This window comes from Canis lupus, chromosome 37, assembly GCF_003254725.2.
Source record: "Canis lupus dingo isolate Sandy chromosome 37, ASM325472v2, whole genome shotgun sequence".
Classification (NCBI taxonomy): Eukaryota; Metazoa; Chordata; class Mammalia; order Carnivora; family Canidae; genus Canis; species Canis lupus.
This window is the reverse complement of record NC_064279.1, coordinates 26,223,894-26,247,534: the sequence shown is the minus strand read 5'-3', so window position 1 is coordinate 26,247,534 and position 23,641 is coordinate 26,223,894. Positions and strand designations below refer to the sequence as shown.

Sequence of the window (23,641 nt, the reverse complement as noted above, 5' to 3'; positions counted from 1 at the left end):
CTTTAGGTTATAAAATCGTAAAGAAAAGTGAAGAAATATGGTCAAAAAAGAATGAATAATGGTTACCTTTGGGAAGAAGTAATGATTAGGGGGACACAAAAAGGTTTCTAGGGTGCAAGAAATGTTCTATTTCTTGACCTGGGTTACATGAGTGTTCACTTTGTGACAATGTATTGAGTTGTTCATTTTTGTTTTATGTGTTTTTCTGTTTCTTTTATTTCTCAATTTACAAAGTTTTTAAAAAGAAAATAAATGAGTGAAGTGATAAAAATGGCAGGAGAGGGGTACCTGGGTGGCTCAGTCGGTTGAGTGTCCAACTCTTGGTTTAAGCTCAGGTTATGATTTCAGGGTCTTGGGATTGAGACTCACATTGGGCTTGGTGAGTCCGCTCGAGGTGGGGAGTCTGCTTGAGTATTCCCTCCCTCTCCCTCTGCCTCTCCCCTCACTTGTGCTCTCTCTCTCTCAAATAAATAAATAAATCTTTCTTTAAAATATGGCAGGAGAAATCGTGGAAGATGCAGAGAATTCCCTGAGTATATTTTATTATATAGTTTTGATTTTCGAAAAATGTAAATATTTTACATATTCAAAAATATGTATTTTACATATTCAAAAAATAAAATTATATATAAAGTAAAAAAAAAACCTAATATTGAAAACAGACAAACCGAGTTATATATCAAATTGGTAAAAATGCCTACACAAACAAAAGAACTATTTCAAATGACTTTATTTTTTTTTTAAGATTTTTAATTTATTCATGAGAGACACATAGATAGAGAGGCAGAGACACAGGCAGGGGGAGAAACAGGCTCCATGCAGGGAGCCTGACGCGGGACTCGATCCGGGGTCCCCAGGATCACACTCTGGGCCAAAGGCAGTGCTAAACTGCCGAGCCACCCGGGCTGCCCCTCAAACAACTTTAGAATGCAGTATTTTAATGCTATACTCTGAGGGATTATATTCCAAGGACAAAATAAACTACCACACATCTTAAATGTCTTTATTGTTTTATTAGTAGAGTAATATTTGTATCATTATTTGTAAATAATTGTATGTATATTATAGGATTACACATATATGTGATTATATTAGATTATAAGAAACCAAAGTTAAAAAAAAAAAGAAACCAAAGTTTTCAGTATAAGAATAGAGATATGAGTACAAAGTCAAGAGTTCAGTATAAATCACAGTTATTTTATTTTTTTTTAAAGATCACATTTATTTACTCATGAGAGACAGAGAGAGGCAGAGGCAGAGGCACAGGCAGAAGCAGACTCCATACAGGGAGCCGAAGGTGGGACTCGATCCCAGGTCTCCAGCATCACACCCTGGGCTGAAGGCAGGCCCTAAACCGCTGAGCCACCCAGGGATCCCAACACTAGGGCCAATTTAAAGGAGCTTTCACTGACTTATTCTGAGGGAATTTGAATATAAAAAAAAATAATTACTGCAATTGATTGATGCACATTGAATATATGAAAATCCATACTTCCATAGTAATGCTCAAACAAGAAAAGTCGTTAAAATATTTTTTAAAAATTTATTTGTGGGATGCCTGGGTGGCTCAGCAGTTGAGCATCTGCCTTCGGCTCAGGGAGTGATCCCATACTCCTGGGATCGAGTCCCACATCAGGCTTCCTGCGGGGAGCCTGCTTCTCCCTCTATGTCTCTGCCTCTCTCTGTGTCACTCATGAATAAATAAAATCTTAAAAAAAATTTTTGTCACTGTTGGAGGTAACTACTATACCTAAATTCATTATGCTGCAAATGAAAACCAAAAAAATTAGAATGTATGCTACCTTTCCAAGGTGGAATTGTATTTCAGAGTAAGTAACCCAGTTGATGAAGAAAGTTCATCTTTATACAATAAAATTAGCTAACAAACGTTAAAAGAATGATAGAATTAAAAAAATAAAAGAATGATAGAATTAGAAAAATCACTATTTTGTGACCCTCTAATGAAGTAATTTAGTCAAGAACCATCAAGGAACAGCAAATCCATTAGGTGAAAAGTTGATGGGAACTAAATATTTTCACAATGCCAAAATATCATCCCATGGATTACATATTAGTTATAAGAGGGAAACATAAGTTTACATACAGTGATCGATCTTTACCTTTAACAAGTGATCAACTTTAGCATCACTAATAGTAGGACAGGCAGACATTATGCAGTTCCTGAAATGACACAATTGGAGACATAAACATCACCTATAAAGCATTTTGTTTAAAAAAATTTTAACCTGATCCAATCAAGACTTTAGATTAAAAAAAAAAAAAAAGACTTTAGATATAACATCTAGCATACAGGGGATCCCTAGGTGGCTCAGTGGTTTAGCACCTGCCTTTGGCCCAGGGAGTGATCGAGTCCCGCATCAGGCTCCATGCAGGGAGCCTGCTTCTCCCTCTGCCTGTGTCTCTGCCTCTCTCTGTGTCTCTCATGAATAAATAAATAAAATCTTAAAAAAATAATTTCCAGCATACAGTAAATGCAGGGGATACACAGGATAGATACTGGAGAAATACAGGGAAACCTATCATGAGGAAATAATCAGAAAATTTTAGAAGGTGGGGAATTGTAAAGAAAAACTAACCTCATCTATTCAACAAGACAATGTCAAAAATGGGGTGGGGGGCCTATGTTAATTTAAAGAGAATTAAGAAACATAACCACATGCAATGGTGGCCTTTTATTCCTATTTTTTTTACTCCTATTTTAAACAAAACAGATGGAAAGGGCATTTTTGGAAACAATTTGAGAATTTGAATATGAACTAAGCATTAAATGATATTAGAGAGTTACTGTAAATTTTGTTAGAAGTCACAATGGCATTTGGATTATGTGGGAAAATATCCTTATTTCTTGGAGATGCACACTGACACGTTTATAAGGCAAACATGACGTCTATAACTGAGTTTTAAAAAGAAGCGAATTTGGCAAAACAAAAATAACTGTTAAGTCTAGTTGATGAATATATGAGTATTTAGTATGCACCACTATCTTTTCTTGTATTTTGGAAAATTTTTAATGACGAACAAGAAAATAAAGTGATCAAATTTGAACTTTAGAAACCTCACTTCTTAGCTTTCTGGGTGAAAGGAGTTAAAACAAAAGATTAGTTAGACAATTACAGTCTAACTAATTAGACTGTAATTACAATATTCATGATGAAAGAGCACAGTGGTTTAGATAAAGTAGTGGAGGAAAAGAGAAATAGACAGATGGGAGATATAATTTGCTGGTAGAAACCGTAAGATTGTTGATAGGCTTGAGGCAGGAGAGGTTAAAAGAGGAGTCAAGACTAATAACAAAAGCCAATATGTATCATGTGTTTAGCATATGCCAGGGCAGTCTTTGTTCTATGTGATCCACATGAGTTTAACTCGTGTAATCCCCCACAACCACCTTGTGAGGTAGGAATTATTAGCATATCTATTTTATTTTCTTTTTAGATTTTATTTATTTATTCATGAGAGACACAGAGAGAGAGAGGCAGAGACATAGATAGAGAGAGAAGCAGGCTCCCCTGACGGAGGCTGATGTGGGACTCCATCCCAGGACCCTGGGATTGCGACCTGGGCCAAGGCAGACGCTCAATCACTGAGCCACCCAGGTGTCCCAGCACATCTATTTTACAGATTAGGGATTTGGGTGCAGAGAAGTTAAGCAACTTCCCCAAAGTTATACTCCTAGTAGGTAGCATTGCTAGATTTGGAATCCAGGCACACACGCAGGACCATCCCTGCTGTTAAGGATGACACCAGTACCATTCATTGAGATGCGTAACAGTACCTCCTCTACTCACTTTTATGTTCATCCTAGGTCTATACTAACCGACTCCTATTTCCTGGCCTCTGCCCAGCTGCAGCCCTTTCCTCCAACCCTGGGACTGGGTGACAGAGGTGGCAGTCCTTGGCGAGAAATGTGTGTCCAAAGGGGGTGGGGCCAAGGGGGAATGCTACTGCAGCGCCTACTCTTCGGTGGAGGGAGAAGAGCTGCGGGCAGGCACCTCCGTAAGACAGAGCTCTTACGCCACGTGTGACGCAAATAAGCGTAAGAGCCGGGGGTGGAGATGTCGTCACCACCCGCCCAGGGTTGGCCGAGTTGCCGCGAGAGGGGCGTATAGACCCCGCCTCGCCGGTGGGTGGGGAGCGGCAGGCCCCGCCTCGGCCCCTGTGGCTGGCTCCGGCCGGCGTCGCTGCGGTTGTGGCAGGGGAGCGAGCGCGCCGAGCCCGGAAGGATGCGGCGCCCGCGGCGGCCTGGGGGTCCCGGGGGCTCCGGGGGGCTCCGGCTGCTCCTCTGCCTCCTGCTGCTGAGCAGCCGCCCGGGAGGCTGCAGCGCCATTAGTGCCCACGGTCAGGAGGAAACGTGGGGGGTGGGGTGGGGGGTGGAGGATGGGGCCGGGAGCGTAACTCGGTGGGGGGTGGGGAGAGGTGTCACGAAGGTAGGAACCTCGGGTGGAATAGGTGTCTGGAGTCGGGCAGGGGTAAGCGCTGGGAGACGGGGAAGACGAGAGGGCGTCTGGGAGGAAAGGGGCGTAGGCCTGGAGGTGGGGCTGGAATACGGGGGCGGGACCGAGGAGAAGCAGGCTCGGGGAAGGATTGCGGGTTTGGGAGGAGGAATGGGGGTGCTTATGGACGGAAGGATTTAGAGACGGGCTGCAAGACCACGGGCGAAGCAAGTGGCGCTGAGGCGCCAAAGAAGTGGTGATTGGCGCTGAGGGATGGGGGTGGGAGGTAGGGGTAGGAAGAGGGAGCCCCGGCGTTCGGGCAGGAGTTGGGGCCACTGAGCATGGGGTCCCAGCTCCCAGGAGAGGATCAGACCGAGGGAGGGGCCAGGGTTTCCCTCTAAGTCCCGAGAGGCAGATTGCTGCGACCTCATCTCCAATAAGAGGACGACGGCTAGAGGAGGCGGCAAAGGAGGGTGAAGAGAGAAGGGTCCTTTCCGGGCCCCCTCCCCACAGCCAGGCCGGTGCTGACTCACATCTGAGCGGACAGAGACAGTCAGCGCTGACTCACGGGCCGGGGGAGGGGGGTGGGGCGCGTGGGGGAAGGGGCGCAGCCTCCCCGTCTGACGCCCTCCTTCCCCACCTGGCTTGGAGACCAGTGCGGGGTACTTCCTGTGGCGCTGTGGATTGGTAGGGGGGTAAGTGAAGTCTAGAACGGCGGAGGGGTCAGGTCTCGTGGAGGCTCCCGACCCTAGTACCCTTCCCTCCCCGGTAACTGCTTCCGAGCTAGCTAGCCCTCGGCGGCGCCAGACTCGGAGCTTCAGCACCGCGGACAGCGCCAGCGGCTCGGGCCGCTGACCTAGGGACGGTGTGGGGAGCGCTGCTTTCCAGACACCCCACCCCTACCCCTTTCCTACACGAAGGGAAGGTGTGCCTGGGTTTCCATCTCGTTGGAGTCCCAGCCCATCATAGTGAGAATGCTTTTGGAGATTTGGGGAGGAAAGTCCCGTTTTCCTCAGAATTTGGCCAAAAATCCCCCCCATAGTAATTCTATGACAATAGAAGTATACGATCCTTCAGTACCCCCTGCGCTTGCAAGGCTTCTTCTCCCCATCACTCAGTTAAGCCAACTGAGGCTTTTAGGGAAAAGATCCAGACTCTCAGATCCTTAAAATCCAAAGCCAGATCCTGTGCTTCCTTCTCTTAAGAATTCTAGGCCTCCCTACTCTCCTCCCAGCTTAAAGCCTTTCTGAGAATGAAAGAATGGGCCTCATCTGTTTCCCCCTTTCCCAGCCTGTCCATTCTCTTACCCTTCTATGTGTGTGGGTGTCTTAGCCTCTGCTTGCTTTTCCCTCTACAGGCTGTCTGTTTGATCGCAGACTCTGCTCTCACCTTGAAGTCTGTATTCAGGGTGAGTGAGGACCAGGCATAGGATTTACAAGACAGGGGACACAACATGAAAGATGTGTGTGTGGGAGGCCTGGAAGGGGGGAAGGGGTGCTAGGCTTGTGAAGAAGGAATGGCTTGAAGGAACAGAGTTCTCTGAAGCCAATAGAGATGGAGAGAGTAATGCCCTTTTGCAACCTGGACTTTGAAAGCTCCTTGCTGACACCACTTTTGTGCTCTTAGATGGCTTATTTGGACAGTGCCAGGTGGGAGTGGGGCAGGCCCGGCCCCTTTTGCAAGTCACCTCCCCAGTTCTTCAGCGCTTACAAAGTGTGCTCCGACAACTCATGTCCCAAGGTGAGGTCTAGCTGCACTGAAGGAGAGACACTGGAATTTGGTTAGATAAGGGTGGGGAAGTGAGGGGCCACCTGACTTGAGAATTTCTCTTCATGAAACATTGTTATCACACCTACTTCTAGAGCCTCACCTTCCCAGACCTTGCTGGAGAAGGGGACAAGACAGGAGTCGGGGTGGAACCATAGAGATGGGCTATTCACACTTGGACTCTTGGAAGGAGTCTAGAGGCTTCCACAGAAGGAGCCACTGAAAGAAGCCAGTGTCCATCTCCTTAGGACCAGTCTATTCCCTGGAACTGTCTGAGTGCTCCACAATTATGAATTCTGGAGTCCTCAGCCAGAACAGCTCACTCATCAAAATCACTCACTCAACAACTATTTGTTGAGTATTTACTATGTGGCAAGCTTAATTCTCGGTGCTTGGGATGTATCAGGGAATAAAACAGACAATGATCTCTGTCTACTGGGACTTACATTTTGGGAGATAAGGGGAATACAATATACAAATTAGAAAATACATAGTATGTTATAAGGTGATAAATGCCATGGAAAAAAACAAATATCATAGCATGATAAAGGGGTCAGAAATGGTGGGGTAAGAAGCTTCAGTATCAAATTGAGTGGTCAAGATAGATCTTATTGAGACTATGAAATTTGAACAAAGACATCAAGGAAGTGGAGATGTATTCCAGGAGGTTATTGGGGGCAGTGTTTCAAGCTGATCAAAGAGCTAGAACAAAAGGCTTTACTAAAGCAGGAGCATGAGTTTGAAGAATACCATGGAGAACGCCTCTATGGTCTGGCTGTAAAGGAGGGATAGAGAGGGAAAGTGGAAGATGCAGATAGGTATTGGGAAATAGGGATGCAGATCATTGTAGGGACCTACAAGAGAATGTATGGATGGATGTTGTCTTTACTCTGAGTCAAAGAGGAACCCATGACAATGTTTTAAGCATAGGGATACATAATCTCACCTCTACTTTAATAAGATCAAGCTTGTTGCTGTTAAGAATAGATGGAAGGGAGTCAAGGGTAGAAGCTGGAGGTCATTAAAAGCTACCACAATAACTCATGTAAGAGATGAATGTGGCATGGATCAGGTGATTGCAGGGAGGTAGAAAGGAATAAGAGAATTCTATATATATTTTACAGGTAGTAAGCATGTTATCATGAAATATTGGAAAATGCTGTGAAAGAAAGGGAAGTGTCAAGAATGACAACAGGTTTTATTGCCTGAATAATTGATTAATGGAGATGTCATTAATTATACAGAAGGATCAATTTGGAGGAGGAGGTGTTCAGTTTTGAATATATTAAATTTAAGATGTTTATTCAAGTAAAGTGGAAGTTGAGAGTATGAGTTCGGTTTTGAAAAGAGATGGAGGATTCTGGAGTGGAGATATGAATTTGGAGTTCTTTGGCATATTAATGGCAAGTGAACTCATAAGGTAGGTGAGATAACCAAAGGATTTGGTGTATATGAAGAAGAAGCCTAGAGAATTATAATAATAAAAGGACCAGGACAAGGAGAAGAACCAACAAGGTAGACTGAGAAGAGGGAGACAATGAGGTAGGAGGAAAAACAAGAATGTTCAGTGTCCTAGAAGCCACGTGAAATGTACCACAGAGGAAGGAGTGATCAATAGTGTCAAATAATGATGGTAGGTGAAGTAAGATGAGATCAGAGAATTGGCCACTGGCTTTAGTTAGCTATGCAGAAGTTACTGGTGATTTTGATGAAAATAGTTTTGATAGAACAGGTGATTTTGATTGAAATAGTTTTGGTAGAATGAGTGGGAATAAAATCCTGAATAGAGGAGGGAAGGAGACGAAAAGAATTGGATACAGCTGGTAGATAGAGATAACACTTTCAAGGAGTCTTGCTGGAAAGAAAAGGAAAGAAATGGAGTGATCACTGGAGAGGAATGTGGGGTCATACAGTAACTTTATAAGATTAAAGGTATTCCATGTTTGAGTGATAAAGGGAATAATTCAGTAGAGAACAGAGGAAAATGATCATGTAGGAAATAGGAGGAAGTTGTGGAGAAGATATTCTTAAGTAGATAGCAAGGGATGAAATCCAGTGCTCAAGTGAAGCAATTGGCCTTAGATAGGATGAGTGATCTGATGTTCAGAGGCAAGGAGGCAGGTATGGATGCTAATCAATCTTAGAATGTGAATTAGAAGCAGTACAGACTATTAACTTAGGAGCAAGGAAGAAGGAATGGAGGTGGAGCGTGGGAGATTATGCCTTTAGAATAGGTAACTGACTTTGCCTGAGAACAGTTTCATGAAAGGAAAGAGTCAAACAGGAGATCTGCCTCAGCATAGGATGATTGATGCTGCTGCTGCTGCTGCTGGTGGTGGTGGTGAATGTTTAAAATGTGTGTAGCTTTAGAGTTTTCTAAGCACTTTCATTTCTCTGATTGCACTTGATCTTCACAATAGCTCCATGAAGGATGTATTATTCCCACTTTACAAAGATAAGTAAGATTCAGCATCAACAAAAAGAATAGGAATAATAATGAGGATAATAATAATAATTAATAATAAGAGCAGATGTTTAAAGTTCACTATGTGACAGGTACTGTTCTTACCAAGTTACATTGGGTTATTTTAATTATCACAATCTTAGGAAGTATAAACCCCTATTTTACAGATGAGAGAATTGAGGCTCAGACAGGTTTGGTAATTTGCCCAAAGTTGCACAATGAATAAATGGCAGAGGATTCAAACTTAGTCTCAGTGGAGGCAGTCTGACTTGAAAATCTGTACCTGAGAGTGGGAAGGATAGCTCAGATCACCCCCAGGTCCCTGGGCCACCTCCACTGCCCCTCTGCTCTGCCAAACTCAATATACTGCAGGGTAGGGAGTGCAGTTTTTGATTTCCACTGGTCCATGTTACTGGGCCCTCAGACTGTCCCGAGCCAACCTCACCCTATCCTATCCCCTGGCAGGATTGTCCTGGCACGATGACCTCACTCAGTATGTGATCTCCCAGGAGATGGAACGCATCCCCAGGCTTCGCCCCCCAGAGCCCCGTCCAAGGGACAGGTAGGCATCATTTCTCAACAGCTCTAGCATAGCAAGGCTGGTGGGTCTGGGTCCCATCCTGATGGACAGAGGGAAGGGGAAGGGAAGTGGCCTTCAAGGTGAGTAGCCTCAGGCACAGGTAAAAGAGGTTCAGGAGTGGTCATAACATATTCACATGCTCAGCATGACCTGAGATCACCCCTGGGGATCCAGCAAAACAGAAAAAAATGTAAAAACTTGGACATTTCATAATTTAAAAGAAGCATCAAGGGGATCCCTGGGTGGCTCAGTGGTTTAGCGCCTGCCTTCGGCCCAGGGTGTGATCCTGGAGTCCCGGGATCGAGTCCCACATCAGGCTCCCTGCATGGAGCCTGCTTCTCCCTCTGCCTGTGTCTCTGCTTCTCTCTATATATATCTCTCATGAATAAGTAAATAAAATCTTAAAAAAAAAATAAAAGAAGCATCAATGGAGTCAGCATGGGACAAATGAGAATCTTGTCATACTGAAATTATTTAATGTTCCATTTCATTAGTATGTGGAAGTGTATGTGGAGAGACCATAGTCTTTCTGTGGTTAGGGCCTCCGAAGGCATTCTTCAGACCCTGCAAGCAGAGAGGAAAGCAAACGAGGGCCATGGGGCTCAAATGATGATTCCAAGATGAAAAAGGCAGAGTGGGGTGGGAGAGCAGAGTCGGGGGGCATAGTACTGAAGTTTGAACTGAATGCTTGAACGTACACTTGGAGAGCCAGGTGTGGGAATGTGAGTACAGGGGGAATGGGGCATACTGCAGCCACAGTTTGTCTGTAGAGGTGCCTGACTGCCTCCCCCTGCACCCATTCTTTCCTCCATCCCTCGTCTCACATTTCCCTGACCTCCTGGGTGTTTCAGGGACCTAGGTGTGCTTACCAGGGAGGCAATGCCCAGGCTTGGCCCTCTAGCCCTTCCCCATTCTCTTCTCTCTTCCCCTGAGGCTACCTCATTTCTTAAGAGGTTGGGCTTACCCTAAGCTTCTAAGCCTGCTGGTCCACCATCTCTGCCTCTTGTAGTTCTCTGGACACTCCTGCCCCACACAACCAACACATACACACAACGCTTTGCTTTCTTCCCCAGATCTGGCTTGGTGCCCAGAAGACCTGGTCCTGCTGGGGAGCTGCTTCTACAAGGCCTCCCTACTGGCTCCACCCCTGCTGCCCAGCACCGGCTTCCTCAACCTCCAGTGGGTGGGGGTGGAGCTGGGGTGGGCTCTCCACTGTCCCCCCTGCAGGCTGAGCTGCTGCACCCTCTCTTGGAGCATCTACTGCTACCCCCGCAGGCCCCCCACCCTGCTCTGAGTTATGAACCTGCCCTGCTGCAGCCCTACCTGTTCCATCAGGTGAGCTGTGAACACTGGCCCCAGCCCAATGTCTGTCCCCCAAGCCCTGATATCTGCTCTGACCTGGATCTCCGATTTCCCCACAGTTTGGCTCCCGCGATGGCTCCCGGGGCTCAGAGGGCTCCCCAGGGATGATCAGTGTTGGCCCCCTGCCCAAGGCCGAATCCTCCACCCTCTTCAGCAGAACTGCCTCCAAGGCCATGTTTGGGGCTCACTCTGACCATTCCTACGGGGACCCCCCAGGGCCTTCACCTGGTCAACTTTTCCAGGAGTCAGGGCTTCTCTACCTGGCCCAGGAGCTGCCAGTGCCCAACAGGGCCAGGGCACCGAGGCTGCCAGACCAAGGGGGCAGCAGACGGGCAAAGGACTCCTCAGAGGGCTATGAGGAGGAAGGGCTAGAAGGTCGCAGGGAGAAGCCTCCTTCTCCAGCAGAGCAGCCAGGTAACAGAGTTCTCAGCATCCTTCCGTGGGGGCTGCTTTCGGGGACTCCTCCCAAACTATCCATGCATTTGTTAATTTGTCTTTGAAGTCATTCCTACATTTAACTAATATCTACTGACAGCCTGATCTATGCCAGGCACTAGGTAGGCAGTGGGAATACAGGGTGGTGGGGCGGTGGAGGTGTTATAACTCTTCCTCAGCTGGAGAGTCACGATGTCCATAATGGGCCTGTAGTTTGGTCTTGGCCCTAAGAAGGCCTTTCCCCCAAAGTGTGGACAAGAGCTGGAAGGTGGAGGGCATCAGTGTCCTGGTGTTTGAGAAGAAGCTCTTAAGTATACTAGTGCCCTCCCACCCCCAAATGCATCCCACAAGTTCATCTTACCACCAGCACCTCCCCACCACCATCTCGCCATAAGCTCTGTGTCTGGCTCCCAGCAGACGTGACTCTGCAGAGACGGGCAGCTGTGCTGGCGGGCTATGGGGTGGAGCTGCGTCAGCTGACCCCTGAGCAGCTCTCCACCCTCTCAACCCTGCTGCAGCTGCTGCCCAAGGGCGCAGGACGAAATCTGGGTGAGTGTCCAGGGCGAGAGACCAGCAACTACCAGCTCCATGATGGCCTCTTGCCCCACCTGTCAAGACCACATGGAACAGCCTAGAGGGGAAGGGTCAGGGTCAGAGAAGGGAGTTCTTTTGAGACACAAGCACAGGGTCATTGCCTGGCAAGGGCAGGAAGCAAGGGAGTGGGGTGGTGAGCTGGAAAGACCTGGAAGGTGGTAGTAATGGAAAGAAGAGGCCAACAGGGGGATGGGCAGGGATCAGGAGGCACCAAGGAAGGTGGGTTGTTGATAACAGCCTCTGAGGAAGGAAGTGGCCAATACCAAGTGAAGCCAATAATTGATGGGTAGGGAGACTGAACAAAGAATAGTTTTGAGAGGTGTAGCCAATAACTCTGGAAGGAACTGATACAACAATTATAAGGTAGAAGCAAACAAGGATGAGGTCATGCTTAGGATGAGACCAAAAACAGGGCTAGGTCACTGACAGAGAGAAAAGAGGCCACAGAAGATACAACAGGCCCAGGGCCTCTGGCCCTTTCTCCTGCCTATGTTATGTAGACCTTCACCTTGGTCCTTTGCCCAGAATCTTGTTTATCCTGTCTCTACAGGAGGGGTTGTAAATGTTGGAGCTGACGTCAAGAAAGTGAGTTCGTGACACCTCCCTGCCCCGTGGTGCCCCTAGCAGCAAACCCCCCTTGTCAAAATCTAAACCTCAGCATTGGGACCCTGATCTGTATCCTCCAACCTTCCTCATTTGGGGTGGGGGGTGGGGAGCACCAGGGACCAGAGACTCCAAGCCGTGGCCTTAAGATCTCACCTCAAGTTGAGGGCAAATTGGGTCTAGAAGCTGGAATTTCCAATTTGCTGCTTTTTTCACTACAGTCATTTCAGACCCTACCCTGAGGATCCCTAGGTGAAGAGGGGAGTTGCAAGCATGCAGGCTCTGACCCCCTGTAGCCTGAAGAGCTCTCTTTCTCACATGTTCGACTTCTGAGATTTTGGAGCTAAACAGAAGTCTAAAAACCATTACCTGCCTGTTCATGTCTCCTAACACCACCGGCCCTCCCTCCAGAGGTTCTCCTCACTCCAGCTCCATCTTCTGGATCATTACTGACCATGTCACACTCATCCAGTCCTTTATTCATTCATTCATCCACCTAAATCACTTTTCTGGGTGACCTCTCTGGGCCCAGTGCTGCCCTGAGCCCGGGGGTGGGGGTGGGGGTGGGGGTGGAAAGAAACAAGTCCCAGGGTCCTCTTTAGGGACTTCAGAGTCCCTACAGTGTGGACCCCCATCCCTCCCATCCCCTATACTGTCCAGAGACCACACCTCTGTCCTCTCTTCTATGCAGACAATGGAGGAGCAGGTGCAGGGTGGAAACACGGCAGAGCCTCCACCCCCCACACCCTCCCTGCCTGGGTACCCCACTGCCAGCCCCACTGCCAGCAAAGCCCAGCAGGTGCCGAGCTCTGGATCCTCTGAGCCTCCCAAAACTGCTAGCCACCTTGCCACACCTGTCCTGCTGGAGAAGAAAAGTCCACTGGGCCAGAGCCAGCCCACACTGGTGAGGCAGCCCTCAGCTCAGTCATCAGCAGAGGAGTATGGCTACATTGTCACCGACCAGAAGTAAGGGCTTCAGCCCCCCAGGGTGGGGGGGTGTTGTGTGGGCTGGCCTCCCGGCAAGAAGCAGAGAGCAGAAATCCAGATGTAGAGTGGACGGGGGGTGGGCTCCTCTGCACCCTTGGAGATAGCTTGTTTCAAGAAAGTGGCCAATAGGATCCCTACTTTCTTTCCATTCCCTGCTCCCCACCTCCAGGCCCCTGAGTCTGGCCGCAGGAGTGAAGCTGCTGGAGATCCTAGCTGAGCATGTGCACGTGTCCTCGGGCAGCTTCATCAACATCAGGTGGGGCTGGTATCCAGCTGGGGAAGCAAGGATTTAGAAGGTAGCTCGGGGAGAGGTGGCTAGAGGGGCTCAGGGAAGGAAGGGAAGACAAAGTCTTGGGTAAGTGGCCCAGGTGGGGTCAGAGATGCTCCCAGCTGCATTGAAGGTACCCCCACCACACACACACACACACACACACACACACCCTCACCGGATGCTGGCCTCATCCAGCATTGCCCTCAAACATCCCTTTAAGGCATCTCTGATCAGCCTCAGCTTGGTCCTCTCCTGTGCAGAGGGCCCGAGCTCACCGTCTGGGGGCTGTGGTGGGTGAGGCGGTAACGCAGCTCCTGTTTGGCAGTGTGGTGGGACCGGCCCTCACCTTCCGCATCCGACACAATGAACAGAACCTGTCTTTGGCTGATGTGACCCAGCAAGCTGGTAAATACCGCCTGGTCCCAGCCCCAGCCCTAGTAGGACATACCCAGGCCTGTGGCTGATGCCTCCCCTTGAACTGTTCCCAACACCCGGGCTGTGCCTGCCACCTAGCAGAGCGGGACACGGGCTGGAGAGCACATGGAGCCGGAGACAGTCTGACCTATGTCTTCCCTGCAGGCCTGGTGAAGGCGGAACTGGAAGCACAGACAGGGCTGCAGATCTTGCAGACGGGAGTGGGACAGGTAGGAGCTAACTGAAGAATCAGCGGAAACCCCGGAGGGTGGACATTGCCCACAAGAGACGGGGGCAAACTTGGCAGGGAAACCGGAGCCGAAGCCTCCTGTACCTGGTTGCCCGCCCCGCCCCCGACCCGGGCTTTGCCAAAGCAGCCTCCCCCCCTTGCAGTTCTCTTTCTGGCCACCAGACGGCCCCAGTGGCTCCTCCCCCTCCTCCTTCCCCCTGCCCTTGCCTTCCCAGCTTTGCCCTAGAGATACCATAGCAGGGAGTGTGGCATGGGGGGACAGGGTTGAGGAACAGCCCCTCGGCTCCCCAGCCACTGACCCCCGCGGTGATGCTGGCCTTGTTCCCACAGAGGGAGGAGGCAGCTGCGGTTCTTCCCCGGCCAGCCCGCAGCACCTCTCCCATGCGCTCAGTGCTACTCACCCTGGTGGCCCTGGCAGGGGTGGCCGGGCTGCTGGTGGCTCTGGCAGTGGCTTTGTGTGTGCGGCAGCATGCACGGCAGCGAGACAAGGAGCGCCTGGCAGCACTAGGCCCTGAGGGGGCCCATGGTGACACTACCTTTGAGTACCAGGTGTGCAGCCCCAAAAGCTTGCTGATGAGATGTAATGGAAGGGGTGTGGGAGTCTGGGTGTCACATGGGGTGAGGGTGGGGTGTTGGACGGAGAGTGAGCACCCGTCCCTGGGAATACCCAGGCCAGGGCTACAGAAACCCAAGCAGAGGTGTATGGGGGGGGTGGTGGTGGGGGTATTTTGAATGGATGGGAATTGGGAGCAGGTGCTTCCTAAAGTTCTTCCCAGTGCAACAACTCTGGGATTCCACTCCAGTGTCTGAGGCTGTCATAGGCACCACCCAGATGGGACAGCCCTGAGAAGAATGAGGGCCAGGCCCGAAGAACCAACCCGGAGGAGACGGGTTTCATATGGAATCAATCAGGATGAGCCTAGAATGGAACCCAGGATGCTGCGAGAAAGGCTTCAGGGGGCCTGGGACCCTGCCTGATTTTTCTTCTGCAGGACCTGTGCCGCCAGCATATGGCCGCAAAGTCCCTGTTCAGCCGGGCAGAGGGTCCCCCAGAGCCTTCTCGGGTGAGCAGCGTGTCCTCTCAGTTTAGTGATGCGGCGCAGGCCAGCCCCAGCTCCCACAGCAGCACGCCGTCCTGGTGTGAGGAGCCCGCCCAGGCCAACATGGACATCTCCACGGGACACATGATTCTGGTCAGGACCCGGCCTGGGCCCGGAGCGGGTGAAGGGACAGGATGGTCGAAGAGGCAAGGCGGGTGGCGTGGGCCAGAGCCAGGCCGTGGTATCCCTGTAGGCCTACATGGAGGACCACCTGCGGAACCGGGACCGCTTGGCCAAGGAGTGGCAGGCCCTGTGCGCCTACCAGGCAGAGCCGAACACCTGTGCCACCGCCCAGGGGGAGGGCAACATCAAAAAGAACCGCCACCCGGACTTCCTGCCCTGTGAGTGAGTCCTGCTTGGCCCACCAGGCCCAGCCATCTCTCTGCTGGGAGCTCTGGAGGCCTTGGGGGAAGGGCTGGCTCCTGGCTCAGGCCAAGTGGCACAGGTTCCAGGGCCCCAGTAACTGGAGGGGCCTCTGAGGTAGGGTGTGGGGTCTGTGCAGATGATCACGCCCGCATCAAGCTGAAGGTGGAGAGCAGCCCTTCTCGGAGCGATTACATCAACGCCAGCCCCATTGTAAGTGGCCCTGGCTCCGGCCCCCTCCCCTGCCCCATTTTTATCCTGCCTGCATAAACTCCCATTTCAAAAAAACAAACAAACAAACAAAAAACTCCCATTTCCTTATGGTCACCATCTGCCCACCCTCTGCCCCAAGCCCTGGAATTATGGGGCCTGGTATCCTGGCAGGGAAATGGAGGTTTCTCAAGCCCTCCATGCCCTGGCCTGCTCCCTCCAACCACGCCTCTCCATAGTAGCGTTTCCCATTCAGGCTCATGGTGTGTCTTCCCTGCCCCAGATTGAGCACGACCCTCGGATGCCAGCCTACATAGCCACACAGGGCCCGCTGTCCCATACCATCGCAGACTTCTGGCAGGTGAGTTTCTGGAAGGAAGGCTTCTCCAGGGACCGGTGGTCTCTGAGAGCAGCTGGACAGATTAGAATGGAGTCTCTGTCCTTAGATGGTGTGGGAGAGTGGCTGCACTGTCATCGTCATGCTGACCCCACTGGTGGAGGACGGTGTCAAGCAGTGTGACCGCTACTGGCCAGATGAGGGGTCCTCCCTCTACCACGTATATGAGGTCAGCAAGACCCCACAGGCCAGGGGACAGTGGAAATGGGGAAAGTGGACAGTGAACCATTCATGCTCGTATGGATGTACATGCATATACACATACGTATGTACACACGTGTATTATATATTTACGTGTGTGTGTGTGTCCAGTCCAGGGCCAGAGAGCATTTGTAGTGACCTGTGATGAAAGGTACAGAAATAAAACTATAAAACCACCAAAACTGAGGTAAGAAACTAAGAGCTGAGAGTATAGGAGACAGAGAGATAAGTAAAAGCAAAGACCAACATTGGGACCTACTTTAATCGAGCCTCACTTAGCTCTGAGTTCCCTGAAGACCAAAGCAAAGAAAGAAAGAACCAGGCATGCCTGGGTGGTTCAGCGGTTGAGCGTCTGCCTTTGGCTCAGGTCATGATCCTGGGGTCCTGGGATCAAGTCCCACATCGGGCTCCCTGCAGGGAGCCTGCTTCTCCCTTTGCCTGTGTCTCTGCCTCTCTCTCTGCGTCTGTCATGAATAAACAAATAAATATCTTAAAAAAAGCGAAAGAAAAGAAAGAACCATCAGTCACATGAAGAATAGAAACAAACATTTTCATTAGGAGAGACGATAGGCAGGGGGAACTGGGCAGAGGCAAAGCCCAGGGAAGAGGAACAGATTCCTGACACATGGAAGGCTTTACCCCTCCGTGAAACAAGAGCCACTGTAGAGCACAGCAGAAGCTTCTTGTCACCCGGTGAGCCTGGATAGGTTTTTTTCATTATTAGGTGGGCACTCAGCAGCCTGTTTAAAAGATTTTATGTAATTATTCATGAGAGAAAGAGACACAGAGAGAGAGGGAGAGGGAGAGGCAGAGACACAGGCAGAGGGAGAAGCAGGTTCCCTGCGGGGAGTCTGATGCAGGGCCCCATCCTAGGACCCCCGGATCACGCCCTGAGCCCAAGGCAGATGCTCAGCCTGAGCCCAAGGCAGATGCTCAACCAATGAGCCACCCAGGTGCCCTGAAGCTTTTTTTTTTTTTTTAATTGGTGTTGCTCATGGTTAAAGAAAACAAAACCAGAATTTCATCAAGGTTTATGGTGTGTGTCGCACAGACACTTTGCTAGACTCTGTGAGGAAGAGGAAGGAGGGACCCTGGCCCCCAGAAGCCCACAGTAGTTGTGGGGGGGGAGGCACCAGTTGTCCCTGAGCCGCAGATAAGTGACACAGACAACGAGGGGCCTGGGGGACAGCAGGGGGCGGCCGGGTAGGCTCCCTGGAGGGGTGGCATGTGCACGGCCCGGAGGCTGGGAGGGCTGGAGAGGCCGTGCGGCGCTCGGGGCGCCCAGGTGAGCTCAGGCCCGGGCCGCTGCTCGGCAGGTGAACCTGGTGTCGGAGCACATCTGGTGCGAGGACTTCCTGGTGCGCAGCTTCTACCTGAAGAACGTGCAGACCCAGGAGACGCGCACGCTCACGCAGTTCCACTTCCTCAGCTGGCCGGCAGAGGGCACCCCCGCGTCCACGCGGCCGCTGCTGGACTTCCGCAGGTGAGGGCGGCGGGGAGGGCGCGCGCGGGCTGGGGTTCCCCCCCCCCCGCCCCCCAGCTCCTCCCCGGGCCCTGGTCCTGTGAGGCGGGCCCTCCTCCGGCCTGACCCCAGCCTCCGCCTCTGACCCCGGCCCCCGCCCCCCCTCCCCCCACCCCAGCCCGGACTGATGCTCAGGCTGGCCGCGCGCCCCGCCCCGCCCCGCCCCGGCCCGCTCCCCGCTCCCCGCTCCCCGCTCCCGTCCTGCCCTCGCTCTGCTCTTCTGCCGGCCGTGCCCCCCCACCCCGTTTTCTCGCCCTGCCAACCCCCGCGTCTGGCTCCGCCGTGCCCCCCCCCCCCCCCAGGAAGGGCTCACCTTAGTGCAAGCTCCCTCCACCGCCCCCGCCTTCTGTCCCTCCACCTGGTCCCGGCTCCCGTGTCTCCTGGGCGTCGCCTCCTGCGCTGCTCTTTGCGATCTCCAGCACATTCTGTGTGTCTGCTGTGCCCCGGCCCCTCCCTCCCTCCTGCCCACCTCGCCGTTTCTTTGCCTCTGTTCCCTCTCCCCACCCCCCCACCCCCGTCTGTCTTTCCTTCCTTTCCCTCTGTGCCCGCCCCTGCCTCTCCCCTCATCTCCGTCTCTCAGTGTCTGAGTCTGTCCCCCTTTCAGCCCCCCTGCACCCCTCCCATGTTCCACACCGTCTCCCCTCCTTGTCCACCTCCTGGCCCCCTCTGCCTCTGTCCGTCCGTCTCCCCACTCTGTCCACCGCCTCCCCTCCTCTCTCTCTCTCCCTCTCACGGCTGCCAGTGTCATTTTTGTGATCTGCAGCTAGTGTTCTCTCTCCAGTTGCATAGTCACAAAAGTGATCATTGGCAGGCGTGGCCGCTGCATGGACAGGACAACCCAATCAGGACATGTGGGCCCAGGGGCCCCCTGAAGGCTGCTGGGAGGGCTGGAGGCGGGGGAGGAATCGAGGAGACAAAAACACTATCAAAGGTAGTGGAAGGATCTCGGGATTCCTGGGGACTCGGTGGAGCCGGTGGGGGCTGGTGGGGGTCGGGACAGGAAGCTAACTAGGGGACTTGCCCTGTTCTGACAGCAGAACCCCCACCAGGCCAGTCCTCCAGCATCCCCAGCCTCCCCATCGCCCGCACTGCAGCCTCCTCCTGCTTCTCTGCCTCTTGCCAGGCTGGCCTGGGGTCTCCAGGTGCTGGGCAGAGAGCAGAAGAGCAGAGCTGGGGTGGGGAGCTCGGGATAGTTCCTTTCTCTCTCTCTCTCTCTCAAGTTTATTTATTTAAGTAATCTCTACCGTCAATGTGGGGCTCAAACTCAAGACCCTGGGATCACATGCTCTTCCGACTGAGCCAGCCAGGCAAGTCGGAAGCTGGGGATAGTTTCTGAGGCTTCTCAAAAGCAATGCCAGGGGTAATAGAGCTATTTCCTGTTTTCCACATTTAAAAAATGCTTATAGAATTAGTGCATGGGCCGTTTTTAAGACCACAAGGGGGGCTAAAAGGTTACACTTCTTTGCTTTAGGTCATAATTATGTAAACTCAGTTGGCATTGGACACCCAGAACAAATTAGTTGCTGCTTAATAAATATGGTTTGCTGAAGGTCTACCAGAAGGAAGGCAAAATAATCTCTAAGTGCTAAGAGTGACCCTGAACAGGTTCCTTGATCTCCCTCTGTTTCCTTACCTGTGAAACAAGGATGATGACCCATACTTGAGGGGGTCGTTACGAGAGTCGATGGGAAAAATTCTGTAAAATCTAGTTTAAGTGCCTGGCACACAGCAAAGCCTCAATGAATTCTAGATGCAATTCATCGTCTTTATTATTAAACAATTGGGAGCTACTGCGGAGACTTCTGTTCGGCCCCAGCTCTCTAACACATGAGCCAACTTGCTTGACAACCACGTGGACTCCTTTAAAACCATTCAGAGTCACCTGGCCCTTGAAAATCTGGGGGAATCGAACTGGAAGACCATTAAATTCCAAGCTTCCCCTGAAATAATCAAATAATCCCGAAGGTGGTCCTCCCTAGTCCGGGCCCACTGCAGGTGACTCTCAGAGCAGGAAAGTCATAAGGGACAAGGGCAGGTTAGACTGGGCCCACTGAGGAAGGGAGAAATCCCCTGCTCCCTGCTGAGAGGACAGAAGTCAGGGTAGCAGTAAAGAGTTTGAGGTCCAAGTGGACCCCAAGTCGAAATATGACCCAACCACAGAGCCCCTGTGCTGAGACGAGGGAGACAGCCTCATAACATTCTGGGCTGAGAGGTTGTCCTCCCCTGGCCAGAACTTTGTGCCAAGGGGTACCCGTAGTCCTCTGTAGCAAGGAATACAAGGGACCTGGGTGGGGAGGGAAATAGCCTGGGCAGCTCTAAGGGAGAACAGAGGAACAGAGCAGGAATGTGACAAGATTGACACCCTGGAAGTCACCAGAAAGCCTATTCTCCTTGGACTTCCAGCAGAGGTGGCTATTGATATTGTCTATTATCATTGATAGCACTGCCATTTATTGAGCACCTACTGTATGTCAAACCGAAGAAGGTCACTATTATTATCACCCTCATTTTACAGGCAAGAAAACTGAGGCCTTAAGAGGCCAAGTCAGGTATTAAAGGTGCAGAGCTTGGGCCCCCAGCTCTTTAAGTGACAAGGCAAGCCCAGCGCCACCCACGCCATCTCTGGTTCTTTGCCCCCTGCCCTGCCTCATTGCTCCTGCCCTCTTCCCTCCTCTGCCCTGGGCACTCGGGGAGCAAAGGAAGAAGGAGAGGCCCACAGGTGTGTGCTGGTGCCCCCCACCCTCACACCCGCTTCTTGTTGCAGGAAAGTGAACAAGTGCTACCGGGGCCGCTCCTGCCCCATCATTGTGCACTGCAGGTGCGTGTGGAGGGGCTGTGGGCAGGGGTGCGGATGAAAGGGGACAGGACAGCCCGGGCCGGGGCCCTGAGTTGGGGCATTCCCGGTCCCCACCCCCTCTCTGGTCCTCCCCCCAAGTACATCTCCCGTGCATGCTGCCCGCCTGTGCCCTTGATGCTGGCCTGTGCCCTTGATGCTGGCCGACTGCAGCCCACGGGCCAAGTTCAACATCCCGTCTGGTTTCTTTAATGACCCGGGAGCTAAGAATGCTGTTCACATTTTTAAATGGCTGAAGGAAAAGAAAAAAAAGAAGAATGTGCCACAGACACTAACATGCAGCCCACAAAGTGGAGAATATTTACCCTCTGGCCATTTACACCAAACGTTTGCTGAACAAAAGCCTGGCCAGAGGCTGGAAAGGGCCCTTCCCATCCCCTCCAGGGCTTCCACCTTAGGACCCAGCCAGGGCTTTCCTTTTCGGTTGGCCCATTACCCAAGTGACACCCCCAAGGGTCACAGGCTTCCCACTCAAGGCCCAATTTCTGGGGCCCAGGGGATAGAACTGCGGCCCCCTCAGCCCACTCACGCTCTCCCAGCCTAGCCTCCCCGTCTCCTCTGCCCTTCCCCCTTTCTGCTGGGTGAGCCTGTCCTCATCTCCCGTTTCAGTGACGGTGCAGGGAGGACTGGCACTTACATCCTCATTGACATGGTACTGAACCGCATGGCAAAAGGTGAGGACCTTCCCCGCAGCGCCCGCAGCCCAGCCCGATTAGACCGCTCGCACCCAGGCCCGCATCACATCCCCAGGCTTTGCCCAGTCCTCCCAGCCTCCCACCCCAGGGTGCTCCAGGCTTCCTGGGTCCTCTCCTCTCCCGGCCACCCCCTGAGCAGCCCTGTGCCCTCTCCAACCTCCAGGCGTAAAGGAGATTGACATCGCTGCCACCCTGGAGCATGTCCGTGACCAGCGGCCCGGCCTTGTCCGCTCTAAGGTGACTGTTCCTCCCTGCCCCGCCCCTAGCCGCCAGCCCTCCCCGGGGAAGCCAGCAACAGCCTGCCTCCCCCACCTGCCCCCCTTCCCCAAGAGGACACCCCCCCCTCGCCCGAGTGACCTCCCCAGCTCCCCCTCCCAAAAGCTGCCCTGGGGCAGGAGCAGAAGTCAGCCCTCTCGTGACCGTCCTCCCACTGCCCTTCCCAGGACCAGTTCGAATTTGCTTTGACCGCTGTGGCGGAGGAGGTGAACGCCATCCTCAAGGCCCTGCCCCAGTGAGAGCCCTGGGGCCCCCCGGTGGGCAGACCAGCCTCTGCCCCCTCTTTGCCTGTGTGAGCACCCGTCCATGTGCCCACTCCTCGGTCCCCAACCCTACTACCTTGGTCCCTCTTGGACACGGCCAGTCGTCTGCAAGAAGTGTAAGGAAAGGGGAGTGGGAAGGGACAGACCTACCCAGCCTCTTGCCCGTCGGAGCCCCCGCAAGTGCCACGGGGAGCTGGCAGCCAGCCAGGAGCAGAGGACCGTCGTGGGCAGTCATTCTCCCCGGAGCCTTCTCCTGCCTGAGTTCCCTGGCTCCCGCCCCCTGTTCTTCTGAGCCCTTCCTGCTTGCCCAGCCCCTGCTGCCTGCTGCCCAGCCTCTGTGGCCCCCACTCTGCCCCCACCCTCCCTGCCTCCCTCCGGCCTCCTCCCCTGCCCTCCTGCCACGTGCCACTCCACTCTCACCCTCTGACACAAGAGAACATTTCTAGAAAGATCTACTTTTGTATCAATGTGAATAAAGTTAGTGTGTCGTGTGTGCAGCTACAACCCGGACTCCTCCACTTTTGCATCGTCTCTGCTTCCAGACCCATCTCCAGTGTCAGCGAGGGGCCGGCCCTGCTGCCCTCCTGGGGAGATGCAGGCGGTGACAGTGCGCCAGGCTGCAGAGGCTGGCCCTCCTCGGCTGGAGTGGTAGCCCGTGGTGAGGCAGTTGGCGCTCCTGCTGGCTTCCCCTGAGGCCCGCGCTCTCAAGGGGCTCACGCACACGGCTTCACGATGCTGCCCGTCACTAGCTCCAAAGACCTCTCTCCCGAGGTAACACGAATTGTATACAGTGGAGTTTGGATTCGAACCAGGCACGCTTCATCTCTCTACTGCCCCCCTCTCAGTTCTTGACCAGTTGCTTCGTGCCCTTCAGCCTCAGGCTAATGGACCTCATGCAGGCGAGGTGCCTGGCACCCCTCAAGCAAAACTAGCTGGACTCCAACAGCAGCTTGTAGACCAGGCCTGTGAGACATCACAACAGGCATCCATCCACCTGGGGGCAGGGGGCGCTTTCTCCCCCTCCCCCAATTCCCCCCAGAGGGGCCCTCACCTGCATGTCAGGAGGCTTCCCTGGACAAAAATGGTGGATGTAGAAACAAGGCAAAAAGAGCCTTGGGCCTGGAGCTGCCTGGGACTACTTAACCTTGCCAAGGCTGTGCCCTCACATGAAAAATGGGGAGGTACCATCTGCCCTGCACAGGGAGCAAAGGGACCTGTGAGCAGATCACAGGCCCCCCTACACCTCACATGTGTTCTGCTGAGGCTCAGCGCCAGGTGTTTGACATCACAAAGCCTAAAAGTGGGCAAAAGAGTCATTTTACAAACTGCCAGCAGGGTCTTTCAAGGTAGAGGCTTGAAATGCCTTTCAGGGCAGGCTGCTTCCTTGCTTTGAGAAAAATACAATACAAGCCCTCTGGCTGTTGAAGAGGAAGCCATGCGCTTCTCCTGGAATGGCAGAGTGTCGCTGGGGAGCCACAGGGCTCTGCTTGATGATGGAAAGTTGCCTGTCGGGGCTCAGCGGCTGTCTCCGAAGGTGTCTGCAGAGAAGGGGGGGGGGGTCCCTTGGCATTTTCCTCCC

The 23,641-nt window shown here is 52.4% G+C and overlaps 1 protein-coding gene across 5 annotated transcripts; it reads left to right on the top strand.

Moving 5' to 3' along the window:
- Window positions 1-4,164: 4,164 nt before the first annotated feature.
- Window positions 4,165-22,566, top strand: PTPRN (protein tyrosine phosphatase receptor type N). 5 transcript variants are annotated; one of them, XM_049106809.1, is made up of 23 exons: window positions 4,165-4,359; window positions 5,812-5,862; window positions 6,081-6,194; window positions 9,151-9,247; window positions 10,339-10,600; window positions 10,687-11,041; window positions 11,480-11,611; window positions 12,207-12,241; window positions 12,951-13,225; window positions 13,416-13,502; window positions 13,843-13,922; window positions 14,097-14,161; window positions 14,512-14,730; window positions 15,174-15,374; window positions 15,475-15,622; window positions 15,784-15,857; window positions 16,111-16,215; window positions 16,301-16,420; window positions 17,769-17,935; window positions 20,739-20,792; window positions 21,438-21,502; window positions 21,687-21,760; window positions 21,967-22,566. In XM_049106809.1, exons 1-23 carry the CDS (start codon window positions 4,245-4,247, stop codon window positions 22,036-22,038), a joined length of 2,967 nt encoding a protein of 988 aa, XP_048962766.1. In that variant the 5' UTR covers window positions 4,165-4,244; the 3' UTR covers window positions 22,039-22,566. The 5 variants fall into 5 exon arrangements, with proteins under 5 accessions (XP_048962766.1, XP_025297350.1, XP_048962765.1 ...); XM_025441565.3 differs by having other exon boundaries at window positions 11,477-11,611; window positions 16,138-16,215; XM_049106808.1 differs by having other exon boundaries at window positions 11,477-11,611.
- Window positions 22,567-23,641: the final 1,075 nt, after the last annotated feature.